This window comes from Melospiza melodia, chromosome 19, assembly GCF_035770615.1.
Source record: "Melospiza melodia melodia isolate bMelMel2 chromosome 19, bMelMel2.pri, whole genome shotgun sequence".
Lineage (NCBI taxonomy): Eukaryota > Metazoa > Chordata > Aves > Passeriformes > Passerellidae > Melospiza > Melospiza melodia.
This window is the reverse complement of record NC_086212.1, coordinates 5411638-5428952: the sequence shown is the minus strand read 5'-3', so window position 1 is coordinate 5428952 and position 17315 is coordinate 5411638. Positions and strand designations below refer to the sequence as shown.

At 46.8% G+C, this 17315-nt stretch overlaps 3 protein-coding genes across 4 annotated transcripts in view; all 3 read right to left on the bottom strand.

The window, feature by feature from the left end:
* DHX35 (DEAH-box helicase 35) overlaps positions 1 to 3256 on the bottom strand; it is a 31257-nt gene extending 28001 nt beyond the window's left edge. For both annotated transcript variants that reach the window (XM_063172198.1, XM_063172199.1), the window contains exons 1-4: positions 3198 to 3256; positions 1692 to 1825; positions 1204 to 1296; positions 981 to 1058 (exon numbers count right to left, since the gene is read on the bottom strand). In XM_063172198.1, the coding sequence (XP_063028268.1) occupies positions 981 to 1058; positions 1204 to 1296; positions 1692 to 1825; positions 3198 to 3237 (345 nt within the window). In that variant the 5' untranslated portion in view covers positions 3238 to 3256. The remainder of the gene's footprint in view (positions 1 to 980; positions 1059 to 1203; positions 1297 to 1691; positions 1826 to 3197) is intronic.
* A 3081-nt stretch (positions 3257 to 6337) lies between these two features.
* Positions 6338 to 9428, bottom strand: LOC134426867 (protein FAM83D-B-like). Its single transcript, XM_063172200.1, has 4 exons — positions 8979 to 9428; positions 7866 to 8033; positions 7168 to 7292; positions 6338 to 6945 (listed from the first exon to the last, which is right to left on the bottom strand). Exons 1-4 carry the CDS (start codon positions 9426 to 9428, stop codon positions 6555 to 6557), a joined length of 1134 nt encoding a protein of 377 aa, XP_063028270.1. The 3' UTR covers positions 6338 to 6554.
* Positions 9429 to 9730: 302 nt separating this feature from the next.
* Positions 9731 to 16930, bottom strand: LOC134426742 (protein FAM83D-B-like). The gene is made up of 4 exons (XM_063171979.1): positions 16478 to 16930; positions 13700 to 13867; positions 13116 to 13240; positions 9731 to 12373 (listed from the first exon to the last, which is right to left on the bottom strand). Exons 1-4 carry the CDS (start codon positions 16925 to 16927, stop codon positions 11419 to 11421), a joined length of 1698 nt encoding a protein of 565 aa, XP_063028049.1. The 5' UTR covers positions 16928 to 16930; the 3' UTR covers positions 9731 to 11418.
* Between the last annotated feature and the right edge of the window lie 385 nt (positions 16931 to 17315).

Here is a 17315-nt window from a genome sequence, read left to right as displayed (position 1 = left end):
TTTGCTGTGAGAAATCATTGCAGCACTCACAACATCTCCTGTAAAACTTGTGCTCTGTCAGCTGGATGCCCTGTGAAGGAGAAAAGGGAGGACACTGCAGGCAGACTGCCCAAAGCACAGGATGCAGAGCTCTGCTAGAGACTGTCCCCTTAACCAGGCTGGATCTGGTCAGGGAATCCTGGATCTATAGTATTTACTGAGGAAAATGCTGGTGTGCTGTAGACACCATTTATTATATTACAGAGAACAGGCAAAATGAGGGTTATAAAATGGCACCTCAGCTCTCTGTATAAAAACAGTGCTGCAGCAGAAACTTCACCCACATCAAAGCCTGGCAGCAGTTGTGAAGACAAAGAAGCAGTGGATGTTTCTGTGCATGCTGCTACCAGAGAGAAGTCATTGCCCTCAGCATCTCCTTTTCCCCCTCACAGATGATGTTATGCTCTTCAAGACAAAATATGTATATGCAAAAATTTCTCATAATAAAACTGTTTCTCCTTCTGCCTGACATTTTTACAAGGAGAAACAAAAAACCACACCTCATAAAAACAACAAAAACTAAACACAAAAAAAAATCAAAAACCTAGAAAGAGGCACACAACCTCTTGTTTCTTCCACTGGCTGCACAACTAAATGCAGATTTACATCACTGTTTCACCTTGTGAAAGAAGTTGAGGGTCACACAAGCACAGTTCTAGTCCTGAGTCAATCACAGCTCAGCCCTAAGTTCTGCACACAGTTCTGCTGACATCAGTCAGTTTTACTTCAAAGCTTCTACATCTGCAGTCCTGGAATGCTGGAATGTTTGGCCAGACCCACTAATCAGGTAGAATTCAGAGTGTGACACCAGCAGCTCTTAGAGAAAGACAAGCAGAAACATCTTTTCCTTCAGGAGCTCATGCAGATTGCTGCTGTTCAGCAAAAGCTGCTGATACACTGGAGGTTCTAATGCCAGCAGACTGAGAGATGGGGACACTCACTGAAACTGCAGCGACCCGACGAGGCTGTGTCACCCCAACAACTCTGCCTTCAGCTGTCCAGCCAGCTTCTGCCAGGTACTGCAAACAACAGAGGGGAGAGAGAGACACTGTCATGCTCTGCTTACACCAAGGTTTTGGCTCCTCACACTTTGTGTTTTTACCAGGTTCTGCTCGATATTCCATGGAAAATCCCCTGATTTCACCAAGCCACACAGACACTTACCTGTGGAATCTGTGTTGATTTCCCACATCCTGTTTCCCCAATAATCACCAGGGTCTGGTAGTTCTCCACAAGGTAAAGTATGTGATTTCTGAGCTGAAAGAGAAGATGACATTTAAACATAAAAAGCAGATTGTACAAAAATAAGAAAACAATTAAAACTATAATATTTACATATCTGGCAGACACAGTAACTTCTTGTTACATGGAGTTCACTGCCAAAAGCTAAACAGTCCTTTAAAATCTATAAATTACATGTACAGCATATAGTAAATAACATCCATCAACAAAACCCTTAGAACTGTCACTTACACTTGCCAAACAGGACAATAAATTCCAATAAATAGAGAGCAAAGCCATAAAATTATTATTTATGTTGCTAAGGGAATTTATATTGCTCTTAAAAAAAAAAAAAAAAAAAAAACAAAAAAAAAAACACAAGAACCAGGCATCATAGAACACATTTAATACATCAAAAAGAACTCCTGTACCTTAAAAACAGGCAGCTTCTGCCTTTGCTGTTCAATGGAGAGGGAAGCATAGGGGTTGTAGATGACAGTGACAGCGCTGCTCTCAGCAGGGCTCTGCCTCTCCTCCGAGACACTGACACCAGGACCCTCTGAGCCTACACAACAGGAGTGAATTTTAACTGGAGCAACACACATATGCCTGCTGTATCACAATACAGCTAAAAAAATATGTTTCATACAAGTAGGAATATAAAAAGAAAACAAAAAAGTTTTCTGTGAAAGCAATTGAAATATTACCTAACAATAAACAAGGGATATGACCCCTCACTTCAGCTCTGAATTTACCTCAGGAACTGAAACTTGATTTATTCCTGCTGCAAGTTATCACAAAGCTACTAACAACTGAAACTGTGGAATCACACAAGGGAACCAGAGACAAAAACTCATCTCAGTAACAGAATGGGTCATCTCCAGCTGCAGATTCAACCAGGAAAGTCTGAGAGCAAAGAGGAGGATTCCCTTGTTTTGTAGGATTTCCTTGTTTGCAATTCTCCCACTGTTAAAAGGTTAGTCCTTTCCAGAGCTGCCAAGCAGTTCTACCACAAATCAACAATTATCAACATTATTTCCAAGGTGCTTCTCTCAGAGCTGCTCTCCCTGGTGTTAACCACGGTTATTCCAAACCATGGCCAGGATTTTGCTCCTCCCTCAGAACTCCTTGGGATCCCCCTGCACACTTCACATCCCCTGGAGACCCCGGCAAAGGGCAGCACACCCACCCCACAAAGCACCCCCTCCATCCCCTCCCCTGCCACCCCATTCTGGGGAGCACCCAGCCAGAGCCACAAACACCCCCTGGGCTGTGGCAAGGAGGGGACAGCCATTTCCCCACTGCCCTCATGGAATCACCAAGGCTGGAAAAGATCTTCAACATCATCCAGCCCAACCATCACCACCACCGCTATCCCTAAACCACAACACCCAGCACCGGACTCTGACTCCTCGTAAAAACCCTCAGGGATGGTGACTCCATCACTTCCCCGGGAAATTATTGCAATGCCTGACAACCCGAGCAGTGAAATAAAAATTATAATAGCTAATGGAAAAATTATAATAGCTAATGCTGTGTCTCGGTTTAAGGCAATTTCCCCGGTTCTCTGACGGCAGACACAGCAGAAGGAACCGGCTCAGCACAGCTCCCGTCAGGGAGTTTAGGGAGCGATGAGGTCACCCCTAATCCTCCTCTTCTGGACACAAAGCAAACCCAGCTGCCGCTCTCCATAAGACACGTTCTCGAATCCTTTCAGAGCCTTGCCGCCCTTCGCTGTAAAAGCGCCAGCGACCCCAACAGCCAAGGGGGGCAGCGCCGCACCCCTCATCACGGCCAGGAGCTCGGAGCTCTGTCCCCCACACCACACCCCTCAGCACGGCCAGCAGAGCTCCATTCCCCGCACCCCTCACCGCGGACAGCCCGCGGCGGGACTCCGTGCCTCGCACCCCCACATCCCGCACCCCCACATCCCTCACCCGGCTTCCAAAACTTCACCGGCCCCACGGGCGCCGCCATCTTGGGGTGAGAGGGCGGCCGGAAGCGGCGCCCACGTGACGCGGCCCGCGTTGCCATGGAGACCGTGCCCATACCACCCCCACCCCCCCCGGGCCCTCCCCTCACGCGTAGGGCCGGAAGGTTTCGGCCCCTGGCAGATCTGTGAAAACCTTCTTTCTGTGAAAAATGTGTATTTTATGATTGGCTTTTCGCAAATATTAAAATGAATATTATGTGTGTTGTGTTAGAAAGTTATGCTGTGTTAATTCCCTTAAGTAGTGTGTTAAATATAGTTTTAGGTTATAACAATGGTACAATAGAAACTATGCTGTGTAGGATACTTTTTTTTTCTAAAGAAGGGACTCGCACTGAGATAGTAGCCACAGGACACCTAAATCTTTCAGAGGAAGAGAATTTGTTGCTCCATTATCAGGAGAAACCAACTTCTTCCTGCCTCACTCAGCCCTGAGGGCACTGTCAGAATTCAGAGGAAGCAGCTGACACTGACCAGACAGAATCCTGTATTTTAATGGAATTTATGCATCATGTATGAGGTGTATGAACATGCAACAGGCTGTTGCTTTTAAGGGTTAATCCTCTGTAAACGTGGTTCCTTTTTCAGGCTTGTGCTGCCCAGAAAAAGGTACCTGGACATCCGTAGCTCTTTGTTTCTATTGCCTCGTATTGTACTAATTTAAATTGTCCAAATTATTATTACTCTAATTGTATCACTATTTTTATAATTTTATTACTATGAAACTTTTAAAATTTTAAAAACAAGTGATAGGCGTTTTTCACATTCCCTGTGCCTTTCTTCCCTCACAAGGCAAAAATCTGCAACCAAGAGATGCCAGAGTTCCTGTCAGCACTGAGTAACAGCTACTGCCCAGCAAACTGCAGTGCAGGCGGGTGGCTTGGCAGTGCCTGGCCAAGGAACAGTGGACTATAAGGGAATAAGGTGCAAATTGGGATCAGGTTTGCACCTTATTCACTGGCACAGAAGCTGGGGCTGCCCCTGGATCCCTGGAAGTGTCCAAGGCCAGGTTGGACAGAGCTTGGAGCAATCTAGGAGAGTGAAATGTGTCCCTGCTCATGGCAAGGGTTGAGATGAGATCAGCTTTAATGTCTTTTCCAACCCATCCCTTTCCGTGGTCACCTGGGGGAGCATTTAACAGGGTCGAAAGATCACTGCCCTAAAGTCCCTGCTCATTAAGTAATTAATTAGAGCTGATTCCTTCTCCAATGAAGGATGCCTCCACAGCTGCTGAACTTTACACCAGGCAGCTGAAGGACAACAAAGAAAATTATCACACTAATAATGAATAGATACAGCTGTGCCCCACCACAGGCTGCTTACAGCCTGTAAAAACCATAAACACACCCATGAAAGCCCATGGAAGTTAATATTGAATCCAACGTAATGTAGGCTTTCAGTTAATTAAGTAGAAGCTAAAGGAAATATAAAAAATTGAAAGCCCAAACTGTTTCTAGTAAGTTTAGTAATACTGTCATATATTCATGCTTATGGGGAAAAAAAAATCTAATCACATTTTATATTCTTATAACTTCCCACGCTAGCAGTGCAGTTATGGTGATTAACACAAACTGTACCTCACAGCACTCTGCCTCCCTGGTCACTTGCTGAGTAACCACACGTAAAAGAGGTTATTAAGTTATAATTATGATGTTCTTTAAGGTTCTAAGTATATGTTTCAATGCACTTTTGATATTAAGTCCACACTATCAAAAATAAACACAACTCACAGTATTTTGTATCATCAATATATTAGTAATCGTTGAGAAAAAATCCCACATGGAAAGAGCTGCCTATTAAAGTAATGAGATGAATAACAAAGTGGAGAAGTTATGCTTGAGAAAATATATACAGATAATTATTATGAAAATAAGACTGCACAAAGAGTATTTTGCATAGAGTTCAACATTGTATGGGGTTTGCCTTTATGGAAAATATAGCTAAGAATAAAAATACATATTTCAAGTTTCTTTACATCTGGATGGAAGTTAATAGTACAAAGCTATGAGCTATTGAATATTTACGGATTAGGAGAGCCTGAATGATTACATTTCCATGATTGTCAGAGCAGAAGAAAGAGGGCCCAGATTAGCTGCATACTAATCAGTACATTTTTGCAATGTACATTTCTGCAATGTACATTTTTGTAAGCTCCATCTGTCCCGTTTAATGTCACCTTGCTGCTGTTTAGCTGAAATTCCTCTGCCAGGTTTTAACCTTCCCCTCTGAAGCCCAGAACCCACAAGACACTCACACAAGCACATATCTGAGTATTTTGCAGTAGAAGAGCCACAAGAACAATTGAGAAATGATAAACATTGTTTTGGCTAATGAGTATCTGCACTGGCAGGCTGCTGGAACTTCAGTGCCTCAATGTGCAGCTGTTTGGGAGGATAGCTTATTCATTTGAGGGTGATTTTTTCCCTCCAGCTTTCCAATAATGAATGGATTAAAAAATAATAATAAAAAATTGAGCTTCCAAGACACCTTAAAAATGGTTCTGACGCTGACTTCTGTGTCATTGCATTTCTGGTGAAATTAGAACTTCTGTGAAGAGGCAGCAGCTTCACAGATTTCAGATCTACTCAGCTTTTTCCACTAAACCAGACAGCAGCAGCAGCCACAAAGATAACAAAAAGTCTGTCTGGTAATGCCAAGGAATTGGTCTCATTTGGCTCTCCTACAAACATGGGGGGTCCTTTAGAATATTATCCCTCACACATTTATTGCAGGATGCCCAGCAATCCAACCGGTCTAATACAAAGGCCATTTGAAATTCAGTCACACTAAAGCCTTGTTTGCTGACACATTAGCTCATTCTGCCTGCCAGCATAGCTTTGTATGAAGAAAATGTAACATTTGACAAGTAATAGTGTGGTACTGACCTACTGGCTTCTAGATTAGGATTACTCCTGGTTTGTGTCATGAACCAGTTGGTGGAGAGTTTCTACAAGACCAAGGCTGATTTCAGAGCCTGCTTTCATCTTGGAACAGACTTTCAAGCAATATGAATTTCAATACCTAGATTTCTTAACAAAAAACAAAAAAGGGTTGAGCTACTGAGCTATGACACTGCCAACCACATGCACGAACAGGTTGAGAAATGAAAATGTAACAGAATAGTAGAAGTCAATAATGGCTGTATAATATTCTTCAAACAAAGCCACAATTCCAGTTTCACTTTCTGTCAGTCTGAGGTTTCTTTCCCAGCTGCCCTCACAAACACACTGCAGGACAGTGCTGGGCAGGGATGGACAGACGTGGTTCCTGAGGTGGTGCTGCTTGCTCTGCATGGACATGCAGTTCATCTCTCTATGATCCAGTGTGGCCTCATAACCAGGGAGCCATTCCTCTTAGTCAGCGGGGGAGAGGTGTGCAGTGTGTTATTTGGGCTGTACACTGCCTCCCTGGAGGCGTGCAGCCAGCTCCTCTTCCTCTTCAGCTCTCCTACAAATGCTCTCAGATACAAAAATTCCATTCTCAGGAAGTGTTCCCTGGTCATGTCTCTGGAAGCCACTGTTATCCTGAACAGCTGGTCCCACACCCTGTTCTTCTTGCAGCTGGAAAACTCTTGGAGGTTGATAGGCTTTGACCTTGAATGAAGAATCCGAAATTCCAGGTCAAAGTGTGCAACTGCTGGGCCTGACAGGATCAAAATGTTACTGCTGTTCAGCTTCCCATCTGTCCATGTAAAACTAGCAAAGGAAGAGTGAGAAAATGATGAGTTAATTCAAAATAATCAATAAAGAAAGTATTCACTGGAAATTCCCCTTCACCACATTTAGTTATGTTGTTTTTACAACCCAACTGATGAGCAGTGGGCTCTTTTAAGGATAAATGTTGGTCATAAAATCTGATCAGTTTTCCTTTCTATGCAGAGAAATCATGTAAAGCAAGAGAAAGAAATTGGCACTTGCCTGTAGGAGCCTGTGGTCACTCTAATGCCATCAATCAACATGAACTTTTCACGGACTTTTCCAATGATTTTGGTGCCTGACCTGGTGCAGTACGTGCTCCCCGTGATAATCCGAACCCTCATCAACTGTTAATGACACAGCAAGAGTCAGGTGCACTGCAAATTTCAATTATTGCACTAAAGGAGTAACACAGCAACAACCATCCCTGATGAACTGTGCACTGGCACAAGAGTCACCCACAGGGAACAAAGTGAGGATTTTGTAGGCAGAGGTGACATTAAGGGGCAAACCCATAAACTGACCGTGCAGAATGGGACTGTGAAAATTCCTGTCACCAAATCATCAGGATCCAAATTCCACAGACTCCTGAGAACCTGCTTCTCCCTCAGCCTTCAAAGTCTCGACAAGCCCAAGCAACTCCAGTCATGCTTTAGGAAATGGACATTCCTCCAGCATTTCCTTGAACTTTCAATTAGTATTTGTACTCAGAAAGCAGCTGTAACATCCAATTACTAAGGTTTCAGATTTTCTATTAATTACTATCTTATGTAGGAATAGTTAAATCTTCCAAGATCGAGCTGGAGCTACATAACACCCATTTTAAGTTGTGGCAGCAAGTATAATAATTTCTTCACAGCTTAAAGATTACAGGCATAAGATGATCCATTCCCTACCCCTGTAAATATGACAAAGCTCACCTTTTCCTGCTCAAGGTCAACTCCCAGATCCTTGCACATTTTTAGAAAGTGGGAAAATGAAGACTGATCTAGAAGGATATACACTTTAACTTGCCGTTGGCTACAGGCTTCCAAGATGTCTGTGAAGATATCAGTGTCTGTGAAGGAATCCATAACCAGGGCAATCATCTGAAAAGAGTTTCAGAAAAAACCATTAGGCTGTTTCCACAGCATTGTAAAGGAGATAGCACATGAGAAATCTGAGTTTCAAATTAAATGCTCCCCCCTGCCTTTTTTTCATGTGGTATTGGAACATGGCATAGTCTTCTGTGATAAAGAGTATTCTTCCTTACCCTGAGATAGAGCTAGAAGCTTGGTTTTGCCCTATGTTAGGCAAATTTGATCTCTTACTAAGCAGGAGAGGTCTTTTTCTTTTTTTCTTTCTTTTTTCAAAAGAACAGATGTCTTTTCCTCAAAAGCATTGCCAGAAGAAAAAGTTGAGCTTACTTCCAATACTACAGTTTTCCCATCTTCCAACTTTTCAAGTATAAAAAGAAACAGCAAGAAAACCCAAAACCACCAGCATCTGACTGCTCTTTATATCTCAGCTCTCTGTTTGAGATAAACGTCAGGTTCATCTTCACCTCACTATTCAGATTCTCATATTTCAAGTCAAGATCTGAATAAAACATCCCTTGAGAGCCAGCTCCCACCCCCGCAGATCTCCCCCATGGACTGAACCCCAGGATTTGCCGTGGGTCCTCTGCAGGATGGGGAAGCGAGCCGGGAATGGGCACTCCGGATTTATCGCTCACGGGTGCCAACTCCGAGAGAACTCAGCGGCACCCAGAGAGCCCATTCAGCAGAATGGGGGTGGGGGAAAGCCGGCAAATGATGAACCTGATTAAAAAATAACTACAAAAGATGGTGGAAAAGACATAAAGCAATACGAAACAGGAGAGTATTTTAAAACGGAAGGGTATGTAAGTAAGAGAAAGCGGACAAGGACGAGGCGGCCCCGGGAAGCCGCACAGCGGCAGCGGGCGCTCCGCGGGCACTCAGTCAGTCAGTCAGTCAGTCAGTCAGTCAGTCAGTCAGTCAGTCAGTCACTCGCTCGCTCGCTCGCTCACTGACCTGCCGGGCGGAGCGGATCTGGCGCCGCACCGCCTCCTTGCAGCCGTAGATGCTGTCCCCGCAGCCGGGCTGGAAATGCGCCTCCACCCGCGTGAGCCCGCGGAAGGCGCCGCTGGCGAAGCCCGGCCAGCCCAGCTCCAGCGCGGGCGGCTCCAGCTCCGAGCGCTCGGGGAAGTAGGTGAGCGACGAGGCGTCCAGCGAGGCTCCGGCCGCCGGCTCGGCCGCCGGCTCCGGGCCCGCGGCGGGCGGCAGCGCGGCCCGAGCGATGTCCTGCACCTCGGGCTCCGACAGGAAGGGCGGCAGCTGCTCCCGCCGCAGGAAAGCGCGCAGCGCCTCGGGGCCGCCCGCCACCAGCTCCTCCAGCGCCAGCCGCTGCGCCTCGCTGTACGGCCCGGCCGGCGGCGGCCAGCGCCCCGAGCCCTCCTCCAGGCACTGCGACGCGTTGGCCATGGCCGGAGCGCGGCTCCGAGCCCCGGCTCTTTATAGCGCTCCTTCCCCGCCCGGCTCCGCTCGCCCACGGCACAGTCACGGGTGGCACAGCCCGCAGCCTTCCCCACGCCCAGGGAAGCGCCAGCCTCGAAGGAGGAAGGATCAGCCCAGCCCTGGTGCTGCTGCCCAGCCCGCATCAAAAGGCTGCTCCAAAAGTTGGAGAGGGCAAATGGCCCCAGCCGGAAAGGACCAAGCGGCGACGAAGTGACTTAGTGACCCCGATTTAAAATGCCAAATAAACAGAAAGCAAAGCTCAGCGATGATCAGGTGAAAGCCCCCAAGGCAAAAAGGAGTTTATTTGTAAACCGTTTCTTGTTCCTGTTAGAGTACCTTAACAGCCGCACGGTATAATAAAGTTTAAAAGCACATAGAACAAACAAGGTAATTTTACATACATTCAAGAACTGCAGGACTTGGGCTCTTAAAAATACGACTCGATATTGGCTTTGAAGGTGTAATCTTGGCTCTCTCTCTGCAGCTTGGTTTGGTGCCAGTGTTCCAGATCCACAAATCAAGCAATAAAGTACCTTATCATTTTGAACAAGTGCAGACAGAACTTTTTTCCTTACCTCCAGCTTTAGTGAAGGAGTGGCTGCTTAGAAATCGAAGCAATATAAGTAGCTAAGCCTCGTTGTCCTTAGAGATTTCAGACAGAAATGCCAAAGTTAGTTACTCTCAACACTTGCAGCCTTTTTGAGTTATGGATATTTCTATTCATTCATTCATTCAGTATTCAAGCCAACAGCTGAAATGTGCCATCTACTGGACATACATGCCCTGAATAAAAAGATACATAACCCAGACTCTGGTTTGATTTGACAGAATTCAGTGTGGTTGGTCACTGAAGTACTGAGAGGTATGTTTAAAGAAAAACAGGCCAGATCTCAAGGAGAGACTGCACACATTGCTCAGGTAAGAGACCCAGCAAGCACAGACATGCACAGAAATCTGCAAACAGATAAAGGCTTTGCAAAGCAACCAAACCTCAGGTCACCCAATATTGGAAGTATCTTCAAAAACTAGAGTGGCAATTTAGCTCCTCAAACTGAGTTAGTAGTAGAAAAATAATAGAGCAGGAAAGAGTATTTCAGATAGCAAAGTTAAATAGAGAAAAATGTTTATTTAACTCCTACAGTTGTAAATTAACATTACCCAACATAACCCATAACATTCTGTAGTGCATTTGTCAGTTTACTTTTGAACAGAGGATCTGTCACTTGCCCTCAGAGATTGTCTCGCCTTGGAGCACACTGCAAAGCAGGAAGCACACACACACACATATATATTTATATATCTCTAAACAAAGGCACCAGAGCATGATGACACTAAAGGGCTAGTTAGCTCATTCGGTTTCAGACGGCATAAACAAACGAAATATAATACAGTTGAAGATAACCTGCAACTGTTTCAACACTCTTTGCAACTTTAGTGGAAGAGTAACATATATATCACAGGAGTTAGAATAAAATCAGCTTTATGGCTCTTTGTAAAAGCTGATTCCTCTCCTGTCAAAGATAAAGTAGAAATAAAAGTCAGTATTGGAAAAAAAGATTGAGAATTCCTTGATATAATATAATTCCTTGATATAAGATAGATCTCCATAGCTACTCTGAACAAGGTCAGTGTGACTCAGATTTTTCGAAGTTTACATAAATTAAAACTAAGGCATTAGCAATCCTGGAAAGTAGTAATAAGTTCAGTTTTGAGGTTAAATACCCAGAACAAAAATGATCTTCACCACTAATGCATACAAGAGGAACCTCTAAGTTGTTACTACATAATGTCTCTTTTTCATCACTTACATTGCATAGGATAAAAACAAAGTGCTGGAGAGTGGTGCATTAAAAAAGTATCAAAGAAATAAAAGTGCTGGACGGGAGTGGAAGAATCTTAGGTACAAAGTGACAGCAACTTGAGCCTGGGGTTTGTGTGGTGTGTGGTCAGGGCAGGATCATTTATTGAGGGAGTAGAGCGAGGCGTGGCGCAGGCTGTGCAGGCTGGCGCTGATGTCGCGCCTCTGCTTCAGGCTGGCCCCGGCAGGGACCTGGCTCAGGTAGGTGGCAGGGACACGGCCCCGCCGGGACAGGATGGCCACCATGTGGCTCAGCTTCGACCTGATGGTCGAGTAGTGGAACTGCCTCTCTTTGTGCAGTTTTTGGAAATATTGTGCCCTGTGACTACTGGAATAGTCAAAGGAGCGGAGAGAGGATATTGAGCCTGTAGAGCTTGCAAGAGAGCACTGGGATGATGATGAAGACAAGGATTGCAGACTAGAACCAGATACGGCCTTTGCAGGCAGAAAATACTCTTCTCTTGAAAACTTTCTGGGAAGGAGAGGTGTTTCTGTGCTCTCCTCTTCCTTTGTCTGTGTCACTGCAGTCTTCAGCAAAATGGATGTCTGAGTGCCTGTCACTCTGGCCGTGACAGAAGCCTGAGTGCTAGTGTCTGCTGTGGCAGTGCTGGCCTGAGTGGCTGCATTGCATTTGGTCACAGCTGCCACCTCTTCCCACGGGCCAGTTTGAGTCGATGCACTTCTCTGTTCCACTGTGCCCACTTGATTGCTGAAAGACTCCTCTTCACACAGGCAAGAAAGCTGCAGGTTGCAAAGCTTTCCTGCAGGAGTATATTCAGTTTGATCTGCTTTTTCCAGCAATTTCTTTGGTGTGCTAGACAGTCTGGCAAATGCTGCTCTCAAGTTGCCTTCCACAGTATATTCTTTGGAGGATTCTGTTCTGGTCAGCAGGTGATCAAACATGCCACTGTTCCTGCAGCTGGACGGTCGCTTTGGGCTGATGGGCAGCGACTGGGCATAAAGAATCCTGAACTGGAGGTCAAAGTGTTCCACCACTTGACCTGACAGCACCAGCAAGTTGCTGCTGTTCAGCCTTCCATCAGACCATGTGAAACTGTTGAAAACAAACCAAGATTCACAGTTAATCTCCAGTGCATTTCAACAGTGCAGCTACAGACAGCCAGACTCAGCTTAAAAAATGAAGATAAGGTGTGACGGTGTTCACAGGGGTCCAAGGATGAGGGAAGAGATGAGGATTTGACTCTGTGTTTCAGAAGGCTGATTTATTATTTTATGATATATATTACATTAAAACTATACTAAAAGAATAGAAAAAAGGATTTCATCAGGAGGCTGGCTAAGAATAGAAAAAGAAAGAATGATAACAAAGGTTTGTGGCTCGGACAGAGAATCTGAGCGAGCTGACTGTGACTGGCCATTAATTAGAAACAATTACATGAGACCAATCACAGATGCACCTGTTGCATTCCACAGCAGCAGATAACCATTGTTTACATTTTGTTCCTGAAGCCTCTCAGCTTCTCAGGAGGAAAGATCCTAAGGAAAGGATTTTTCATAAAATATGTCTGTGACTATAAGGTATGAAGTCAACAGACTATTCATTTATGCAGGAATAACTCTTATTTAGCCATGGCCAAGCTCTCTGCTAGCAACAAGTTGAGTAAATCAGTTTTCCAAAGGTGTTTTCAGATTCGTGTCAGCCCCACTTGGACTCAGCTAGTCCATGTGCCATTGGCACTCGTTAACACAGGGCAAACAGCAAAGTTAATACATCCTTTTGCAGCAAATCACCGTTTCTACAGCTTCACTGGGCACCAGCAGGCCCCAATACTTGCCTGTAGGAGCCTGTTGCCACTCTAATGCCATCAATTAACATGAACTTCTCCTTCGCTTTCCCAACAATTTTGGCACCTGACCTCATGTAGTACGTGCTCCCTGTGAGACTTCGAACTCTCATCATCTGGTTCAGAAAAGAAAGGAAAAAAGTGACATCAAATTTAAGTTAACTTCCAAAAACTTTTGATTAGCAATTCTACTTAAAAGCAGCTGAGCACAGTATGGAAGATCCAAACCCTTTTAAAAGAAAGTATTAGGAAAGAAAGCAGATGGTACCAGAGCTGTGCCACCCTTCAGCTTCCCACGTTTCTGTTTTGCTTAGCAAGCAGTTCTTTGAGCCAAAGAATAAAGCTATTTAAACATTGCAAAATTCAATCCCTGAAAATTGCTGCATCCTCAGGACAGGGATCCCAGTGCACACAGCTCATGGGACTGGTGCACATCATGGTTGTACCTCCTACATAAGACAGGTTGATTTAGCCTTTCAAGGCAGTCTGATGCTTTATAGAAAAGTTTCTTTGACATGCATGAACTGTACCACAAAAATAAAAACAAACCACACCAATCCCAATTCAGTACTTACACTTTCCTGCTCAGGACTAACTCCCAAATTGTTGCACATTTCTAAGAAATGGGGTACAAAGTCCTGGTCAAGAAGGATGTAGACAGGAACTTGGCGGTTGTTGTAGGCATCCTGAAGGTCACTGAAGATCTCAATGTCTGTGAAGGAATCCATCACAAGGGCAATCACCTGCAAGGAAAGCCACACCACTCACTCAAGGGATTTATTTTACACAAGAACCACTGCCTCCCCCAGCCATTTTCTCCTGCTGTTATCATCAGAGCCTCATGCACATTTCCTTGACCTGTTACACAGGCTCTAGCAAGCTCTAAAAGATTTCTATATTCCCACAACACTCCTGTAAATTCATTGTGCCCCAGCATGCAAAGCATAGGACTGAAGAGGTTTTTCCTCTGTCTGCTGCTTTTGTACACTTTCACATTCTCCTTTCCTACACAACCCCCTGTAGTGTGGCCAGACTGGGGAAGCTGTCACAGCAGAATCTGACAAATCTCCAGACAAACCATCTCCACACCTGTTCTCCCCGTGTTTCAAGCAGCTCCAGGAGAATTAGCTCGAATGGCCTCCCTGCTGTCAGAGCTCACAAACCCCAGCTGATTTCCAGACTCTTCCTGGTTTCTATATTCTTGCTGAGTTTCTGTCCCTTACCTTCACAGGAAATCCCTCCACTGACCCAACAGTTCTTTCAAAAAGGCAAATCCTAAGATGGGAATATCACATGTATGACTCATCTCTCCAGCTAATTCAGAGCCACCTCACGCACTACACTGATTTGGTGCTTGAGCTCTCACCCTTCCAAACCACTTCTATGTAGGGACACAAAGGCATAAAAAATTCCACTTTATGACTGAATTTTCTATTTTTATATTAAACCAGCATAAAGAACAATGACAATACAACCACTGTGGGTACCTGGTACCTGCCCTTTTCAGATGGAGGCTGCTGCAGCACACCCAAGGTGTATAAGCACACAACAGAGCTGCTCTGTGTGTGGCACAGCCTATACTCACAGGAAACCTTTCCCACAGGAACAGGCTGAGCTCTGCATTCCCACCTCTGTCCTGCTCCCTAAGGGACTGGTTCTGTTTGGCTGAGTTCTGACATGTAACATGCACAAGCACATGGGTATTTCTAGATAAAGTTACTTTATGTTGGTGCTTCTTGCGTGTGTCCTGAGTTTCTTGCCACCCAATCACTTGTCTAAGTGTTGAAGAAGATTAAAAACCAATAAGATGCTTTTGACAAGACCAGACAAGTGAGAAAACCACCCCTGAACACAAAACAATTCACACAAAACCCTTGGGAACACTGATGCCTTCATATGACAGCACACTTCAATTCCTAGCATGTATGAGTTGTAGTCCCAGAATTAGCAGCTGAAAAAGAAACACAGTTTTGCCCAAAACGTTTAGAGGAAAGACAGAAAACCCTTTTCTCTAGTCATCCATTCAGGATAGCAAGGACAAGATCACAGCAGTCACTTGAACTAACTGCATTTGAGTGCATTAATTAAAGAAGAAATCATGCAGCATCTGAAGTTTTCCCAGTCTTCACATTAACTTGAGGAACTCAGAAATTATTGAGAAGTATCACACAGAATCTGACATTCAGTAAATCTTAGTGTGTCAAAAATGCCCATTTATGTCCACAAAAACTCTCCCTGGATCAGGCACAGCCACAAACAGGGCAGGAGCAGCTTGCCTTGCTCTTGGCTCAGAGTGAGGGAAGGTGTTTGACAGGATGCTGCAAGAGCAATATTACAAACAAGTACAGCTTTTGAGGGGAATAAATGCCTTTATGGTGTTTACTCGAGTTGCCAGACTGGTCTCATGTACCTGTAGGGATTGTTTGAGAACACAGCTTCCCCTGGGACCGTTTCTGGCACGGAGCCCGTCGTTCATGTCATCCTCACACGCCCTAAGCTCCTGCCCTCGCAGGGGAGTAGAGACTGAGCTCGGTTGTTGATTCAGGGTGTGCCGTGCACGTTACACAAAGAGACAGGGGTTGCTTCATCTGGCCACCCAAAAAGGAAGCTACACATTTAAATTCTAGCTGAGCCAATGGAATGGCTGCTAAGGAGAAGGGTGGTTCCCAGCTGGGATTACTGTTGGAGGCTATAAACTCCGGGAATGCAATGAGCTACAGGGAACAGCTACAAATTCCTACGCCACGTGGTTTTCAAACCATACTGTGCATCAGAACAAAAGCGTTCACTCCTGTGGGGAGAAAGTCCTGTCAAAAGCAGTTCTGTAGGTCACTTAGTGAGCTAAGGAAGGAAAATACAATCACGGTGTTATATCTATAGGTAACCTTCTCAGATAGAAGAGGCTTATTCTGTGTCACACCCTTTAAAGGGCAGCAGGATGTTTCTGCAAGCGCACCTGCCTGGCAGAAAACATCAGTGGGGAATCCTGAGCAGGATAACTTCTGCTCCCAGTGAAAGCAGGGTCAGCTGGATCCAGCGGCTGTGCTGGCCATGGCAGCAGCGCTGCGGGACGGGGAGCTCTGGCGCATCATCCAGAACACCCGGGAAAGGGAGGGCTCGCAGATGCAGCAAACAGAGTTGGGCACTTTTTCTGTATTTTCGAGCTTGTCCTCCTTAACGGCACTGTCTGCTCGACAAGGGCTTTAAAGCCACTTGGTTTTGTCGGGTGTCCCATGGCGACGCGCAGCGGTGCCGATTCTTGATGCGCTCGCAGACCAAGGGGAGAGGGACCCCGGGCAGGGCAGGGCAGGGCAGGGCAAGGAAGGGAGCTCCTCGGGCCCTCACTCACTGACCTGCCGGGCGGAGCGGATCTGGCGCCGCACCGCCTCCTTGCAGCCGTAGATGCTGTCCCCGCAGCCGGGCTGGAAATGCGCCTCCACCCGCGTGAGCCCGCGGAAGGCGCCGCTGGCGAAGCCCGGCCAGCCCAGCTCCAGCGCGGGCGGCTCCAGCTCCGAGCGCTCGGGGAAGTAGGTGAGCGACGAGGCGTCCAGCGAGGCTCCGGCCGACGGCTCGGCCGCCGGCTCCGGGCCCGCGGCGGGCGGCAGCGCGGCCCGAGCGATGTCCTGCACCTCGGGCTCCGACAGGAAGGGCGGCAGCTGCTCCCGCCGCAGGAAAGCGCGCAGCGCCTCGGGGCCGCCCGCCACCAGCTCCTCCAGCGCCAGCCGCTGCGCCTCGCTGTACGGCCCGGCCGGCGGCGGCCAGCGCCCCGAGCCCTCCTCCAGGCACTGCGACGCGTTGGCCATGGCCGGAGCGGCTCCGAGCCCGCCGGGATCGCTCTGTGCAGAGTTTGAATCCAAACAGCGCGGCCGCCGCTGCAGGAGCCTTCCCCGCCCCGCGCCGCCGTTGGCTCCAACAGAGGGCACCGCCTCCGCCGGGCGGGACCGGGACGGGATCCCGGCTGGGACAGCCCTGCTGCCCTGCCATTGAATCGGGACTGCTCTGCCAGAGCCCTCCTGCCCTTCCATGGAGCTCCCGGGCGGGGACGGCCCTGCTGCCCTTCAGTGGAGATCCCGGCTGGGGACCGCCCGGCTGCCATTCAATGGAGATGCCGGCTGGGGACGGCCCTGCTGCCCTCCATGGAGATCCCGGCTGGGGACGGCCCGGCTGCCATTCAATGGAGATCCCGGTTGG